The sequence below is a fragment of the Myripristis murdjan genome, chromosome 15 (genome assembly GCF_902150065.1).
Source record: "Myripristis murdjan chromosome 15, fMyrMur1.1, whole genome shotgun sequence".
Taxonomy (NCBI): Eukaryota; Metazoa; Chordata; class Actinopteri; order Holocentriformes; family Holocentridae; genus Myripristis; species Myripristis murdjan.
The window spans coordinates 32,787,218-32,804,680 of record NC_043994.1 but is presented as its reverse complement, the minus strand read 5'-3'; the positions used below and the strand labels follow the sequence as shown (position 1 = coordinate 32,804,680).

Sequence of the window (17,463 nt, the reverse complement as noted above, 5' to 3'; positions counted from 1 at the left end):
TCGTCCACCAGCAACATACACACACATCTGATTTGATTTGTCAGACAAATACATCTAATCTAATCTAATCTGACCTAGTCTAGTCATATATAATATGATCTACTCTAGTCTAATCCAATCTAGCTTAATCTAATGCAACCTGATCTAATCTAGTCTAATCTACTCTAGTCTATTCTAATCCAATCTAGCCTAACCTAATCTAACCTGATCTGATCTAATCTAGTCTAATTTACTCTAGTCTATTCTATTCTAATCCAATTTAGCCTAATCTAATCTAATCTAATCTAATCTAATCTAATCTAATCTAATACATATCTAATCTCAGATAGTCTAATCTAATGTATTGCTGAGTGGTGTGTGAGCAGGTGATTAAAGGGGGCGGAGTCTTGCAGGTTAAGAAGATGTAAACAGTTTTATTGTGACATCAGAGCAGCACAGCAGAGCGACAGCAGAGCGTACATTCACACTGCACAGCCACGGGGACAAACAACTGCCTATTGCCTATAAGTCACTTGGTGTGTTAAGGTTTTGTGCCGCCACTCAAACCATTCTAGTCTATTTACAGGTGCTTACATCACACCATGCAGAGCACGTGATTGGTTGCACGTTAGCTAAGTGCAGTGCAGGAAAACAAACCAATCTGAGGTCAAACTAGCACAACTCAAACCAAAAAGTGAAGATTTACAGGAAGTGGGTGTGTTTGTGGGAGGGGCTCACATCTCAGTCTCAGCCAATAAGCTCTCACCTAGACCTGATGTCAGCAAGACCATCTGGGGGCTGGAAGCTGTGGGAGAACGAGACTGGTTTAGAGCTACAGACCAGTTCCTGACACATACTGTCTGATTTCACATTCGCAGTTCATTTTGTTTTCATCTTAAATACATAAAAAAGGAAACATGTAGAAACAACAATCACTTCAAAAGATCAATGACACCCTTTACACTTTGCATTAAAATGTGTTCTGAGCCTGAGCACCGCCAGCCGTGTTTCCATGGACACGCGTGTCCCCCGCCCACCTGCAGCGCCTGCTGATGTGCTGAGCTGGTCAGGACGCTGCCGCCGCTCACGCCACTGCACCGAAACATATCGCATTATTATTATTATTAATATATTATATTAATAATATATTATTATTATTGTTATTATTATTATATAATCGTTATAGCTGTCTTTACCACCGCACTGCATTTTCCCCTGTGTCACTGCCACTGCTCCCTGCTACCTCACACACACACACACACACACACACACACACACACACACACACACACACAGTACATATAAACTGGTGTGGTAGTTTCCACTGCACACAGCTGCTGCATGTCAGTGTTAAGCAACCATGTGGACACATGTTAACACCAGGTGTAAAGGGGGCCAGAATGATGACATCTGAACCACATCTGGATCAGAACTGGTTTCAGACCTGGATCAGAACTGATTTCAGATCTGGTTCCACATCTGGATCAGAACTGATTCCACATCTGGATCAGAACTGGTTTCAGACCTGGATCAGAACTGGTTTCAGATCTGGTTCCACATCTGGATCAGAAGTGGTTCAGAAGTAATTAACGAGTCCATCTGCTCATCAAATCTGATTGAAATTCAAATGAGATCAATAAATAAATAAATAATTTAATTATTTAACCAATAATCAGTTAATAAATAAACCAGCATAATACTGGGCCAGACAGGGATAGATGTGGGCGGAGTCGAGGCTGGCGTCCCATCCGGAGGTCCAGACCTGGACGGTCATGTGACTTCCACTGGTTTATAATCACAGCTGGCTCTGGAGCCCAGTGTGTTCAGTTCAGTTCTGGTTCTGGTTCTGGTTCTGGTTCATCAGACTGCTGACATGAAGTGAACCCTGACCTGCAGGGGCGGTGTAGCCACACAGGGTCGCAGCTCTGCACCTGTCTGCACCTGCAGGTGTAGCGGTGGGGCGACGCCCGGTGATCTGACCTGTTTCTGACCCTCTGCAGTGTCACCATCACCCAAACAAACAAACAAACAAATAAATAAATGACTAAAGGAGCAGGTGATCTGAGTGGCAGGGTGAGGAAGACGTGCTGCCTGTGCTCTGTTAGCTTAGCTCTGTTAGCTTAGCTCTGTTAGCTTAGCTCTGTTAGCTTAGCTCGCCACGACGCGTCCTCCCTCTGAGGAGCGCCGGCTCGGACCGGACCGACCAACAGGAGACAGCGAGTCTTCATCTTCAGCGGACATCTTGGACCTTTAGCAAGACCATGTGGCTGGGGAGGCCTTCTCCTCACGAGCTGTCCCAGCATGCATTGCACCGTGACCTGACCTGCCTCACCAGGTCGCGCCCTGTGTGGCTACACCGTGACTCCTGTATGCTACTGCAGTATCTGTACTCTAGTATTTTTGCTGTACTGTCTGTACTGAGGGGTCTGTACTGCAGTATCTGTACTCTAGTATTTTTGCTGTACTGTCTGTACTGAGGGGTCTGTACTGCAGTATCTGTACTGTAGTATCGTAGTAGCGCTGTAACAATTTGTTGATTAATCAATTCATCAATCAAATTATGGTAATTGATGAAGCTTTTTCAGTCATTCTGACCTGGTTACAGTCTCCTGGCCTCTGTTTCATATCGCAGACGTTTTGCAGACATCACGCTGGATAAACTGGGATTTTATTGGCCAAATGATCATTTGACCAATTGAAAAAATAATTTAATCAAAATGAATTTAAATGTTAGCTTTCTGGGAGTGTAGTATTGTTGTGTAGTACTGGGTCTGTAGTACCAGCACAACACTGTGTAGTAGCAGTACTACAGGACCGTACGGGGTGGGGGGGGGGCGGCGGGACAGTTTGGGGGGGCGGGGGTGTCAGCCCTTACTGCTGTGGGGGAGCCAGGCCGGGGGCTGATGCTTGTCCCTGATTGGCAGTAGGGCACTGCTGGAGGCGGGGCCGGGCTGGAGGGGCGGGGCCTCCTTGTCGTCCTCCTCCTCGCCCTCGGACAGCAGGTCGCAGATCTGCTGCTGCAGCTCGGGGCTGATGGCGTTCTCGGCCAGAACCAGAACCCGCAGGCTGGTGGGGTAGTTCTCCACCATGTCCAGGAACACCTGAGGAACACAGCAGAACGTCCCAGTTATGTGCAGTAAAACTGAAAACACATTTTCAAACACATCATTTTGAAGCTGGAGTTAGCTCGCTACGTAGCATTTGTGTTTTTCTCCATTAGACAAAGCTGATTTGTTTCCTCTTTGGATGTTTCGTCCAGGAGACGGATCCCTCCTCTGGGATTCGTGCTAAAGAATGTGTTTAATCGCGAGTGGGTGAGTGGGCGGGGCTTCAGTCCCTCCTGGGTCACTCTGATGCGATGCATCCCAGGTGATCAGATCTCAGGACGCGTTCAGGACGTCCTGCTGCGATCCGTCCTGAGGGATCATTCAGGACAGAGGGTGACACCAGGTGGAAACAGGGTCTACGTTCCACCTGTTGACATTTTGTTGGTTCTGTAAAAGTGGACTAAATACAGTTTATCTGTCCCACTCCTTAAATATTAAAAAACAAATGTATAAAATGAGAGTATGTCCTGTTACCTCAGTGCTGTTAGCGAGGAGGTGACCAGCTGACCAGCTCACCTGTCTCTGAGTCTGTCCTGTTCATCACTTCTACTGTGTTTGTAACTGAATGACATAATAATCTGTGTGATGTGACTACAGCAACGCAGTCCACAGAGCAGATCAGGCTGCATGTTTTTGTCCAAACCTGAACGGAGACGGGAGCGCTGCAGCTGATCCCGAGCCGAGCCCAAACCTCTGCTCGTCCTCCATCGTGAGGCTGGAACAGCCGGCGTGTTGCCTTCAGCCCCGTCACATCAACTCAGTTTTATTTATTTCACACCAGAGTTTCACTAAAATAATGCTGATGTGACCCTAACCCGACCTGAAGCCCAAAATAATTTCTACATTTTTGCCTGAATCCAGCTCGACGGGTCCCAACAGGCACGGGACGGGGACCCACACAGCCGGACGGCAGGACGGTGCTCAGGTGCAGGACAGGCAGGACGGTGCTCAGGTGCAGGACAGGCAGGTGAAGCTGCTTCCTGTCAGCAGGCTGCTTGCCGCGCTGCCTCTGTTCCATAATCCCACCTTTTCACTGGAATTAGATTACACCAGAGAGGCTTTCAGAGCTAACAGGACAATTTAGGTTATTACTGCGCCGGCCGCTCGGCAGCAGCGAGGCGCCGACTTCACTCGCCAGCTTCCATCTTCCAGCATCGACAGGCTGAGAGCCGCGGCTTTTACACAAAAGAAGAAGATTTGTGCTCCCACTCAGAGGATTTCAGTAAAAACACACGACCTGACTTCAGTTTGTGCATAAAACTGATCACTTCAACAGGAACAAGATGTTTTAGTGTGTGAGTGTGTGTGTGTGTGTGTGTGTGTGTGTGTGAGAGAGAAAGAGAGAGAGAGAGAGAGAGAGAGAGAGAGAGAGAGAGAGAGAGAGAGAGAGAGAGAGAGAGAGAGAGAGAGAGAGAGAGAGAGAGAGAGAGAGAGAGATGGCGGCTGCAGCCTCAAACGTCAAATATTTGAACCAAATGTCAGGTTTGTTGCAGCAGAAAGCAGAAGACAAACTCTTCATGAACCTGCATTAATCTGAATTAATCTGCATTAATCTGCATTAATCTGCATTAATCTGCATGCTGGGGCTTCAGATTACATTCAGACATCAAACCGAGGTGTGCCGCTCCCCTGAACCACCCATGTGTTGGAGAACTTTGCCACAGATACTGAAGGAACCTTCTGCTCTAAAGAGGCTCCCTGCACCTTAAAGGAACATTTCAACGTTTTGTTCCGCTGTTGCAGCTCCAGCACCTGAAGGGGACTCGGCCCGTCACACTGGAATGTTCCTTTAAGAACCCCAAAGGAGTCGCCTGTGGAGGAGAACGCCGCCATGACGCCGCCGCTCCGGCTCCAACACAGCAGAACTGTTTCCTGCTGCAGCGCCCGTGTCACGCTCCGGGATTAACGCAGAACGCAACGCAGAACACAACGCAGAACACAACGCAGAACGCAACGCAGAACACAACGCAGAACGTAACACAGAACGTAACGCAGAACACAACGCAGAACACAACGCAGAACGTAACGCAGAACACAACACAGAACGTAACACAGAACGTAACGCAGAACGCAACGCAGAACACAATGCAGAACACAACGCAGAATGTAACGCAGAACACAACGCAGAACGTAACGCAGAACGTAACGCAGAACACAACGCAGAACGTAACAGAACGTAACGCAGAACACAACGCAGAACGTAACACAGAACGTAACGTAGAACGTAACGCAGAACGTAACGCAGAACGTAACGCAGAACGTAACGTAGAACGTAACGCAGAACGTAACGCAGAACGTAACGCAGAACACAACGCAGAACGTAACGCAGAACGTAACGCAGAACACAACGCAGAACGTAACGCAGAACGTAACGCAGAACACAACGTAGAACGTAACGCAGAACGTAACGCAGAACGTAACGCAGAACACAACGCAGAACACAACGCAGAACGTAACACAGAACGTAACGCAGAACAGAATGCGTTCCTCATGATGTTTAGAACCTCCTGGTTCCTGGATTATAATCTGATCTGCAGGCAGGAGGGGGGAGTGATGCTGAACCTGAGGAAAACAAGGTGAAGGTGAACAGGCTGAACACACACACACACACACACACACACACACACACACACACACACACACACACACACACACACACACACACACCTCTCTGGACATGAGCCTGAGCCTGAGCCTGTGTGTGTGCGTGTGTGTGTGCGTGTGTGTGTGTGTGTGTGTGTGTGTGGACTCAGTGTTACAGGAGGATTTGCAGCAGCAGCTCCCCCTGCTGGCCACCATCAGTACATTCACCATCTGGAAATGACTGGATGTGATGGTGAATTGATTTGTTATTGATGAATGAATGAATGAGCCTGATAGGAGCTGTGACAACATGAGGTCACACACACACACACACACACACACACACACACACACACACACACACACACCAGACAGTGATGCTCTGCCTTGTTTTCCAGGCCTGGAGAATTCTGGAAGAGTTCTTGAGTTTTATTACTCATTTAATTTTTGTTTGTTTGTTTGTTTATTTGTTTGTTTGTTTGTTTTTAGTGGTGATTTGTGATCAGGGCGTCAGCAGGACGTTGGAGCGGGACGTCCCACAGTCTGCTGGTCTGAGGGTTTTTGTTCCAGCTTTGCATCTCAAAGTAGATTTGAGAACAAAGCTCTTGACAATTCAATCAAAAAAATGTTTTATTTCAAGATAAATTTAAAAATTCATTAAAAATTGATGGTACAAAATCCTTTGCACCATCCATGTGATGCAGGACCAAATTAAGCTCCTGAGCCCATATCCGTCAAGAAACACATCAATAAACTGGCCTTCAGAACAGTTTCTAAAAGTTTGGCTTTAGATAATAAATATTTTTTTAACCCGACTTGACTCTTTCTGTGAGCAGTTTCTTCTTCGTTGGTCTTTACATCACGGTGCGTCTGGCTCCAGGGTCCCATCGGATTGGTTCAGACAGACTGATGACAGCGTCTGAGCCACTAGGGGGCGCAGCAGGGACGTGCTAACCCTAACCTGCGGTGTGATGCCCAGTCTGTGTCACGGCTGCTTCACGCTCCACGCTGCGTTGGCGGTGCTCACGACACGCCGCCGCGTCTCTGAACAGCATTCGACACGGCAGGAAACGACTTCCAACCAATCAGCTTCTGTTTATCCTGTCCGGCCTCCACGCCGCCGCGCCGAGTCTTACAAGAACTGTGATGAGCGCGGCACGGCCTGCAGCTCTGCTCCGCCCGCCGCTCAGCGCCGCTCAGGCCGGAACCGCTTCACCCTGCCGCTGGTGCCGTGGACACGACTACTACTGTTACTCCACAGAGTAAAACCACCACTTCTACTGCAGTAAAACCACTTCTACTGCAGTAAAGCCACTTCTACTGCAGTCAGATATCAGCAGAGTGGCAGTACTTCTCCTGAGGGGCGGCTTGCAGTACTCTTTGCTCTTGCAGTGTATTTTAAAGAGTGCTGACCAGATAAAGTCTGAGTTGTATTTTGTGTGTGGAAGCGATGTGATTGGACGGCCGGTCTCTACCTGAGCCGACTGGTTGGTCAGTCCGGTTCCCTCCAGGTCCAGCACCTCCAGCGTCCGGCTGGACGCCACGGCAACCGCCAGCATCCCTGCAATCTGATCCCCTGCAACACAACCACAGCCTCAGTACCGCCGGCTCACTGAGCACCACAGGGGGGTTCACAGTGGGGGCCGGGGTCCCCTGGGGGCCCTGGAGGCCCTCAGCAAAATGAAGAATAGTTTAAATGTTTAAACACAAAGAAATCTGCTCCAGCATCACAGATCTGACCTGGAAACATGTAAACGCACACACATGTAGTTTTCTTAGAGTGTTTAAAAAATATTTTGTGGCTAATTTTCTAGTAATAATAGTTCATATAATAATACAATATCATATTTTGTGTTGGTTGAACTGTAACTGGTACACACACACACACACACACACACACACACACACGTACCCAGCGGGTTGTAGTCCAGGTTGAGCACGCGGAGCTGCGAGCTGTGAGCCACGGCGATGGCGAGGCGAGCCCAGCCCTTAGAGCTGATCCCTGGGTTGGCGCTCAGCGTCAGCTCCCTGAGGCCTGAGGAGGAGCCAGCAGAGACATCACACACACACACACACACACACACACACACCTGCCCAGGTGTCCTTCAGCAAGACACTAATGTGTATAAGGAGATTATCCACCTGCAGGGGGCGCTGCAGAGGCCGAGCAGAGTGTCAGCTCTGTAAATGATAATCCTGTTCGTCCTGTGCGTCGGTGTTCATTTTGACAGCCATTTTAATTTTAGTCTTGGTCTTCTTGACCAAAATGCTTATTAGTCACATTTTAGTCTCTGCTCTCCTTAATAGTTTTAGTCTAGTTTCAGTTGAGTTTTAGTCATATATATATATATATATATATATATATATATATATATATATATATATATATATATATATGTATATATATGTATATATCGATATACACACACACACACACACATATATATATATATACACATACATATACATATACATATATATATATATATATATGTATATATATGTATATATCGATATACACACACACACACACATATATATGTATGTATATATATATATATATATATATATATATATACTACATGCACGTATGTCTTTAAAGTTTAAACTAACTGAATCATGCCAATACAGGTAGGAGATGAGATGCAGCCATGCAGCACTTAATGATATATCAGGATTGTACATGACACACATATAAAACTGATAACAGCAGAATCACTGGTCATTACACAAAGACAGTCAAGAAACAAAACACTCTTTCTTTACGATCGTGGCTTTATTTCTGAGAACAGACCTTCAGTGTCTGTGCCGCTAGAGTTTAGAAGACGCATTTGACTATTATGATGTTTGTTATGGGGGTGGGGGGTGGGGGGTGTTAACATAGATTGAAAAATAATACCTCTCCTCTGAATAGACAAGCTAAGCCAGTGTGCTGCTGTTAGCCAGTGAAAATAGAGCGGAGTGGGAACTCTTCACTTTGTTACACAATCTACGTCAGTGCTCTGCAGCTGGAGAGTTTCTCTGCCTTTCGGCTCGTGCGGTGCCGGTGCAGTTATTATGTCAAATTCCGCGTTAAAAATAGATTCCGTTTTATTTGGCTAATTCCGCGATCACGGATTAGCAACACGAGCGGTGTCCATGCTCTCTCTCTAGTCATCTCAGCTTGCACACAGGCACACACGACCACGAGTACCTTTGACACGGCTGAGAGGAGAGTAAGCCTGCGCATCTAAGGGCCTACCGGCGCATTGTTGCCACCTATCGGTCTGGACATGGAACAGCAGTAGATTACAAGCAAAAAGGGAGGAAAAAAAAAAAAAAAAGACCGGACGGCCGGCCGCCAGTCAGCTGGCAGCACCGGCTGTTCTGGTGTTCTCCAGAAGGTCCAGATGGCCAGTCCGCCCCTGCACCGCAGGGTAAATGAGGCTGGAGGCGCAGAGGCGCACATTCTCAACCAAACAAGCCACAGGACGCGTTGCTCATATTCTCAGCTTTTGGCAGACAGACTGCACACACAACTGGAGGAAATACTGCATTCTGAAAGTCCACCACACCACCTTTCATTTTCATCCCGTCTCATCTCGTCATGACGAAAACACACACAGGTCTCATTCTGTTTCCCTCATCAAAGAGCTGTTTTTAGCTCATCGTCTCGTCTTCGTCATGAAAAAAGGGTCGTTGACGTAAATATTTCGTCATCATAATCGTTGACGAAAGTAACGCGGCGTGCGTCGGTGGAAACAAGCAGGAAGGAAGGAAATGTGGAACATTTAGGAAGCAGATGATTGGTTCTCCTGTGGTTGTAGCAGTTAGGGTCCACTGCTCTGTTTAGCTCAGTGCTGCCCCCGCTGGACACAACACTGACCTGCAGGCTGTTTAGCTCAGTGCTGCCCCCGCTGGACACAACACTGACCTGCAGGCTGTTTAGCTCAGTGCTGCCCCCGCTGGACACAACACTGACCTGCAGGCTGTTTAGCTCAGTGCTGCCCCCGCTGGACACAACACTGACCTGCAGGCTGTTTAGCTCAGTGCTGCCCCCGCTGGACACAACACTGACCTGCAGGCTGTTTAGCTCAGTGCTGCCCCCGCTGGACACAACACTGACCTGCAGGCTGTTTTTTCATGACGTGGCTCAGATTTCTCTCTCTCTGTAGGTTTTGCTCTACCTGCTACAGGCTGCCCTGACCTGTGACCCGTGACCTGTGACCTGTGACCTGTGACCTTTGCCCTCCACTGAGACATAACGTCCGAGTCCCAGAGGGAGGCGGCAGGAAATCAGCTCCTGGTCCCTCTGCATGGAAAGTGAGTGAAGTGTTCCAAAATACTTGAGTGTTTTGTGCTGGCGAGGCGTCGAGGCCCAGGCTGATTAATCCGGTTATTTGATCCCAAAATAACAGCAGCTCAGGACGTCCTCTGGGTGTTTCAACATTACTGTCCACTCCTGCCGTCCCGCAGACGGAGCGGACAGAGACACTTCAGCGTTCAGCCGCTCGGTTCCTGCTCTGCGTGTCGTTGCTGTTCCAGTCTCGCCGGGTGTCCTCGGCGCCTGGCGGAGGCTGGCGACGCCGGTTTGAAGGTTCCTGAGTTGAAAAAACGTCTCAGACCAGAAAATGACTCTGGAACCAATGAACCACTGAGCTGCATGAGATGGCAAAAAAAATAAATAAATCCATCTACTGTAAAGACAGACCCCCCGTTCTCTCTCATGTTCTCTCCTCTTTCTATTTTTACCATTTTTTGTCATTTTAATTCATGTATTTTTTCTTATTATTACTAATTTTGTTGTTGTTGCCAAGTTGAGTTATTTGTTTTTTTGTTTGTTTATGTGTTTACTCATTCATTTAATCTATAGAAAAAAAAAATAAAAATTGCAATGTACTTGAAGGAAACAGTGATCTGGAACGATGAACTTTCAGCCCCTGCCATAAAGTAAAAAAAAAAAAAAAAAACACTCCCTCATCCTGCCAGGTCCCAGAGGACGGCTGTCAATCACTTATTATGTCTCCTGATGATGATGATGATGATGATGATGATGATGATGATGATGATGATGATGATGATGATGATGGTGATGATGATGATGTAATCCAGCTGAACTCCACTGGTTTTCTCGATGGGAGGGAAACTCGCTCACTGTTTACCACAACAGTTACCATGACAACCAACAACCATTATCCACCCCAGGTTACCAAAGGTTACCGTAGCAACCAGCAGCATAGAGGGACGAGGCGAGGTCTGCTCTGACGGCTGCAGAGGGTCTTTTCTTTCTTTCTCTGTTTTTAAGCAGCAAGAAACCGGCTGAGAAAAAACTGCTAACATGAAAACTGAAACTACGGCAGAAAAACATGAACATCTCCAAAAATAATTCATTAAATAAACAGTTAGAGAAAAGTAAACTAAATTAAACTAAACCAGAACAGGACGTTGAGAGAGAGGGATCTGAATGTCCCAGGACACCTGTGACCCCTCACCTTGCCAGGTGAGTGGGGCAGGTGCTGCCAGGTGAGTGGGACAGGTGCTGCCAGGTGAGTGGGACAGGTGCTGCCAGGTGAGTGGGACAGGTGCTGCCAGGTGAGTGGGACAGGGGCTGCCAGGTGAGTGGGACAGGTGCTGCCAGGTGAGTGGGGGTGGACCAAACATCAACAGGTGAGTCAGGAGGAAACGTGATAGTCCCATGTGGGGATATTCTACCTGTCTGTTTCACTGCCGATGAGGTGGAGAACAGTTTCCAGCTGAATTCCACAAATCTCAAAATAAAATGACAATAAAAACTAAAACGGTAAACGGAGCCTTCCTTTGTCTTTTTCACACCTCACGTTCGCCTCGGCTGCATCGGACAGGTGCCGTCTGTGGACCGTCTGTGGACCGTCTGTGGACCGTCTGTGGACCGCCTGTGGACCGTCTGTGGACCGTGTGTGGACCGTCTGTGGACCGTGTGTGGACCGTCTGTGGACCGTCTGTGGACCGTCTGTGGACCGTCTGTGGGGCGGAGGAGCTGTGAAATGTCTCCTTGTCCTGGCTGCACCTCCAGCTCAGGTGCACCTGGACAGGACAAGCCGCTGGGCGCTGAGGACTGTGCAGCAGGGGGTCTTCAGGGGGTCTTCAGGGGGTCTTCAGTTTTTGGAGCCGGGTTGCGGAGCGCGTGCAGACGCCAGCGGGCCGTGTGAGGGGTGAAGCTGCTGAGCGACTGGAGTCAGAGTCACTTCCTGTATCCTGGTTGTTCCATTTCAGAAACACAGACACGCTGTGACCCACTTCTGTGTGACAGGCCGGCACACCTCGCATAAAGACATATAAATAGAAGACACGTCTATTTTTACAGCTGTGGAGTGGATCTCTGCAGCACACACACATCACTCACACACCACACACACTCTGCTCTCACACCACACACACTCTGCTCTCACACCACACACACTCTGCTCTCACACCACACACATCACTCACACACCACACACACTCTGCTCTCACACCACACACACTCTGCTCTCACACCGGGTGGATGTATTGATCACAGTGGAAGCATCGTGTTGCAGGATCTGCACAAACTGAAACAAGAGGAACTCTGGACTCATGTTCCTTCTAGGCTTCTAAGAATTGAACATTTTCATCCGTTCATAATATCTAAGCCGTCACTACAACCAGTGACTGATCAAACTGACTAACAGCAGGTCAGTCAGCAGGTTTGGTTTTTAGAAACGGGACAAACAGGCAGGTAGTTGACTGACTAGTCAGCGGTCAAGTTATTCGACGAGCTTTTCTGCTTCCTCTTTCCACACCTTTAAAGTTTATATAACAGTCCAGCTGACTCACCTGCTGTGTAAACGTCATGGTGTCACCTGTCTCATAAAGGCAGAGAAACTGTCCTGACATCTGAGCTCAGGTTCATGAAGTATTCATTATTCAGACGGCCAGGAAACTTTAACCTCAGCAGGACAGACCGCTGACAGAATGAGTCTCTGCAGGTAACACACAGGTAACAGGTGTTCCTCACCTGACTTGGCTCCGTCGGGGGGGAGCATCCCGCAGATCAGACCCAGCGCCTCGTCGCCCAGCATGCAGTCGCCCAGATCCAGACAGACCAGCGCTGGGTGGGTGGACAGGGCCGTGTTCAACGCCACCAGGCCGGCGTCCAGCAGAGGACTGCCGTGCAGACTGGGGGGGGGGGGGGGGGGGGGATAACTGTCAGCATGTCAAACCTGTTAAAGGATAACTCCAACGTTTTGTGCAAAATCCACATGATCCACTGTGTAACTCAGACAGCTTCAGAGCTCTTATTTACATTTACAAACAGCCGTCCTCCACAGCACAGGAACCCTGTGAGGAACCAGGAGGAACCAGGAGGAACCAGGAGGAACCAGGAGGAACCAGGACCTCCTGACCCCAGAGGGTGTTCCTGAGGGCTGTGGGGCGGAGCTCCAGCACTGCACACCTGTCGCGTCCTGGTTCAAACTAGTCTCTACAGAAGCCCACAGCGGTCTACAGTAGTCTACAGACCACCATGGACTGGTGGTGGTCTGCAGAGGTGTATGGTGGTCTGTGGTGGTCTACTCACAACAGGGTCTGCAGGGAGCGGTTGGTCTTCAGGGCGTCGGCCAGGTGGCGGGTGCGGCTGATGCTGGAGACCACGCCCAGGTTGAGGTTGAGCTGAGCGAGCGAGCGTGACTCGGCGACGCCGCGACACACGCGGCCGAAGTCTCTGTCGGAGAGCTGGCAGCCGCGCACCGACAGCAGCCGCACGCTGTCCTCCTTCAGGCTCTCGCAGATGTCCTGCACCTCGGCCGCCGACAGCAGCTCGCCGCTGATCTGGATGGACGCCGGCAGCATCCTGAGCGGGACGGGCCGCACGGCGAGCACGGGTCTACACGGGACCTGGAGCGGGAGCGGAACCAGAACCAGAACCAGAACCAGAACCAGACTGTCACTCGTGGTTCTGTTTACATCTGCACTGCAAACAACCGACAGGCGTCTATCATCGACTGTGTTTTTGTGCAGAGCATTTTTTCATGAGGAAAATATTTTTCCTAATTTTTCCGGTGCTTTCAAACGTCACGTTGTTATGTCCGAGGATTACGGCCTCACAAAAATAAAAAATCACGTTCTGACTTTAATCTGATGTTTGTGAGCCACCAAAGCTCCTCCACTTGTTTCTGTTGGGTCAGTATTATGAGTTATACTGTTATGACTATACTAACTTGTTATTTGTACAATATGTATGTATGTGGGTATGTGTGTAGATATACACGTGTGTGTGTGTGTGTGTGTGTGTGTGTGTGTGTTTGTGTGTAATACTTGTGAAAAACTGTGTGAGTGTACATACAGACTTGGTTACATTTGCTTGTTCCCGCTTATCTTTATTTTTTCCTCAGTTCCTCAGTTGTTGTTGTTGTTGTTGTTATTGTTGTTGTTGTTGTTGTTGTTGTTGTTGTGTTTGGGAGGTTACATTGTATTTATTGTTTGTATCATTTTTTGAAAAAAATGATAAAATGGAATTGAAAATATTATTTAATGTAACCTAATTTAATTAACATGAAATCAAAGTGGTTATGCAGCTGATTCCTCTTCTATTTATTTATTTATTTATTTATTTATTTATCTTTGCTGAATCCTGTTAGCGGCCGCTGTGACGTCATCTCCCCCCTCAGACTTTCACAACTAAACTGATCAGCTCAGGTCAAAATGAAACGGGATCAATAAACTCCACCATTCAAGTTCGATCTGTCCCTGCCATCTATCAATCAATAAATGAAGCTGATAAGTTATTGATCAGCAGGAGCGGGTCTGTCCCGGCCCGGCCCGCTGATCAGGACATGATCAGGTCCATGATCGATCTGGACATCTGAAGGTCAGAACTCACACGTCAATCAGCACTGAAGACTGATAATCAATCAATGTGAAAAAGTATCGATCAGCAGGAGTGAGTCCTGCTGGTCTTAACTGGGACCGGTTAGCTGAGCCACATGATCGATCATGAGCGCGTGCATTCGATAGACCTGATCAGGTAATCAATTCACCTGATAAGTTATTGATCAGCTCGTGAGGAAGGTCCGGAGTTTCACGCGCTGACATCATCCGCTGCTACGGTGCATCTGATCACACAGCAGGCCACGCGCCGGTATCGATCCACAGCAGCCGTCCGTATCGTCACTTCAATCGATCCGGGTATTGATTGATCGGCTGACAGGTGCGTTCAGGGCCGCGCAGCCGTTCCGGGCAGGACGGGCCGTCGGTCGGCGACCTCCTGACGGGACGGTCGGTTGTTGCTCGTCCCGGTGTGTTGCAGGTGTCCGTTACTATGGACAGAGAGGACCGGGAAAACGAAGAGGTATCACTCCGCAGCTGATTCCAGAAATCACAAACTGCACAGACCTGCTGGCAGAGAGAGAGAGAGAGAGAGAGAGAGAGAGAGAGAGAGAGAGAGAGAGAGAGAGAGAGAGAGAGAGATTTTTTCTTTTCTTTTTTTTTTTTTTTTTTTAAATTTAACACAACCCTTTGTTTCTAGTTGATTCTGATTGCACAATTTTTGCTGTTATCAACAGTCACAAAGCAAATTCATACAAAAACCAAAACCAAAAACCAGGACAGGAAGTCTCTTTAAAGTTCAGAGGCAGAGGGTTCTCTGTGACTGAGCACAGGACGTCCTGCACACCCCACATGTCCACAAACACTGCAGTCCTGTTGGTGCCTGTAGAACTCAAACTCCACGCTGAGCCGAGCCGCCAGCAGCCCGCTCAGCATCAGCACCGCATCCTGCGACCCCTCACCCCGCACCGGTTCCCTCTCGTTTTCCACATGGCTAATTTAGCCAGTCCTGAAATAAAGTTCATTAATACGTGCACAGATTCTTTCTTTGCAGAATAGTGTGGGCCGTACATGAAGACACAAGAAGGAAAAGTTTCTCCCAGACCCTGAAACCACGACTGCAGCCGGCTAAACAGTCTGGCCAGTCGGGAACATTGGAGGAACAGATGTTGGACTGTTTCTGTGTGTGAGCAGAAAGGACAGCCGGCCGCTGTCCCAGGATCAAGGTGCACCAGATACCTGTTTGTAGTCATGGCCCTATGTACAATCCTCCACTGAAGGTCACCCGTCCGTTTTTCAGCGGGGGGTTTGTACAGGGACCGCCAACAGCCCCTCGGGGACGATCCCCTGCCAAAAAACTCTGTCCACCTCGACGCCTTCACCCCTGCCAGAGAGCGTAAGTTTGACACCTTCACACTGATGTGATAGGCTGCTTTTCCCCCCAAAGTCTCAAATTCTCCCAACTCTGGGGTCTTAAGACACAGCAGGATGTCCTCCTCATCCTGCCACTGTCCCACAGCAGGAGAGACAGCCAGGGAAGGGAAGACATACTCATATTCATCATCCCATTGGTCAGCTAGAGTATGATCTTCAGCAAATGCTCTGAGGGCTTCTGGCAGGGAAGCACAGACCTCCTCCACCAGCCTGAGCAGCACCCGGCTGGACCTCATGTTGAGCAGAACAACTGATGGAGGTCAGCTGTTTGTTGAGAGAGAGAGAGAGAGAGAGAGAGAGAGAGAGAGAGAGAGAGAGAGGAATAGAAATAGAAAATGCTTCATAGAAAACTCAAAAACTACATGCACATATAGACAAGACGAGATTAATGATTAAAATAATCGATCAGTTACAATTATAAAACATGTAGATAAAAACCTTTTTCTATGCGGAGTGAGTCATCTTCTCAGTAAACGATCTTTGCTGTGGCTACGTCACCGGAAATCAGCTGCGCTAAACCCCGTGTTTAATCCTGCGTGTCGTCACGTGTTTTCACTGTTGAGGATTAATTATCGGGATTATCGATATGTCTATTGATCGCTGTTGCTTAGTAACTACAGATTAATGGTGTGTGACTTCCTGTTGTGCCGTTTCTCCCGCGCGCTGCCGCGTCCGTCCCGTCAATCACACAACACTAAATACACTTCCGGTCACGACCTTCAAAATAAAAAAGCTACTAAAAACGTGATGAGATTTTCAAAGTAAGGCAAATGCTAAAATGAAAACAAAAAAATCTAGTGATATATAATATATTCTATATTCTATATTATTACACATGTAGACAAATAAAACATAACCATGACAGCTGTTACAGGAGGAGTGGAAAGCAGCAGAAAGTACGAAATCTTACAATATTTATATTAGGCTGTTATCATAATTGTATATTCTCTTATTATCATTAGCATTATTAATACTATTATAATTAATGTCGCTCGTTTCTTTCTTTCTTTTTGTGTTAATTTTCTGGCAATTAAGAAAATCTCTGGATTTTTTTTTCTACTATTCTGGCAATTTTCTTTAGTCCCGGTAATCCCAGTAATCCCAGTGAGCGCCTGTCCTTCGTGTTTCTGGTGGAGCTCGAGCGGCCAGGTGTGCCCGCAGGGTCACCTGACTGTTCACAGCGCGAGGCGCGTCACGCTGCACCCGCTACGTCATCACCTCTCACCTTTTCAGCGTTTATGACTTTAACGCTTTCCAGATATTCTTTAAATTCATAAAAAAAAAAATTCTAACTTTTTTTGACTTCGTTGTTTCTATTTCCTGTTCCTGTTGTCGGTCGTGACGTATAGCGGAAGTCCTGCTGCCGCTTGACGCTAGCAGCTAACAGCTAACAGCAAACAGCGGGAAGAGTCCGGGCTGAAGAGCTACCTGCCGCAGGTGAGAGCGCCGGAGCCCGGGGAGCAGAGCGGACACAGACGGGTCTGTACCGGAGACAGGTCCCACCTGCCTGTCTCTCTCTCTCTCTCTCTCTCTCTCTCTCTCTCTCTCTCTCTCTCTC

At 48.1% G+C, this 17,463-nt stretch overlaps 1 protein-coding gene across 2 annotated transcripts; it reads right to left on the bottom strand.

Annotated features, from left to right (window-relative positions):
• Window positions 1-393: 393 nt before the first annotated feature.
• On the bottom strand, window positions 394-17,177 carry lrrc73 (leucine rich repeat containing 73). 2 transcript variants are annotated; one of them, XM_030071288.1, is made up of 8 exons: window positions 17,131-17,177; window positions 14,684-14,962; window positions 13,225-13,541; window positions 12,664-12,824; window positions 7,582-7,704; window positions 7,145-7,245; window positions 2,855-3,080; window positions 394-784 (listed from the first exon to the last, which is right to left on the bottom strand). In XM_030071288.1, exons 3-8 carry the CDS (start codon window positions 13,494-13,496, stop codon window positions 714-716), a joined length of 954 nt encoding a protein of 317 aa, XP_029927148.1. In that variant the 5' UTR covers window positions 13,497-13,541; window positions 14,684-14,962; window positions 17,131-17,177; the 3' UTR covers window positions 394-713. The 2 variants fall into 2 exon arrangements, with proteins under 2 accessions (XP_029927148.1, XP_029927147.1); XM_030071287.1 differs by lacking the exon at window positions 17,131-17,177 and having other exon boundaries at window positions 14,684-14,974.
• Window positions 17,178-17,463: the final 286 nt, after the last annotated feature.

What these genes read in the sequence shown, in the direction of transcription:
- lrrc73 (XM_030071288.1), bottom strand. Translation starts at nt 13,496, where the DNA reads ATGCTGCCGGCGTCCATCCAGATCAGCGGCGAGCTGCTGTCGGCGGCC. An exon ending in CGCTCCCTGCAGACCCTGTT is followed by an intron (nt 12,825 to 13,224) that starts GTGAGTAGACCA and finishes CCCCCCCCCCAG; the next exon opens with TCTGCACGGCAGTCCTCTGC. An exon ending in GGCCTGGCTCCCCCACAGCA is followed by an intron (nt 785 to 2,854) that starts GTAAGGGCTGAC and finishes GTTCTCCCACAG; the next exon opens with CTTCCAGCCCCCAGATGGTC.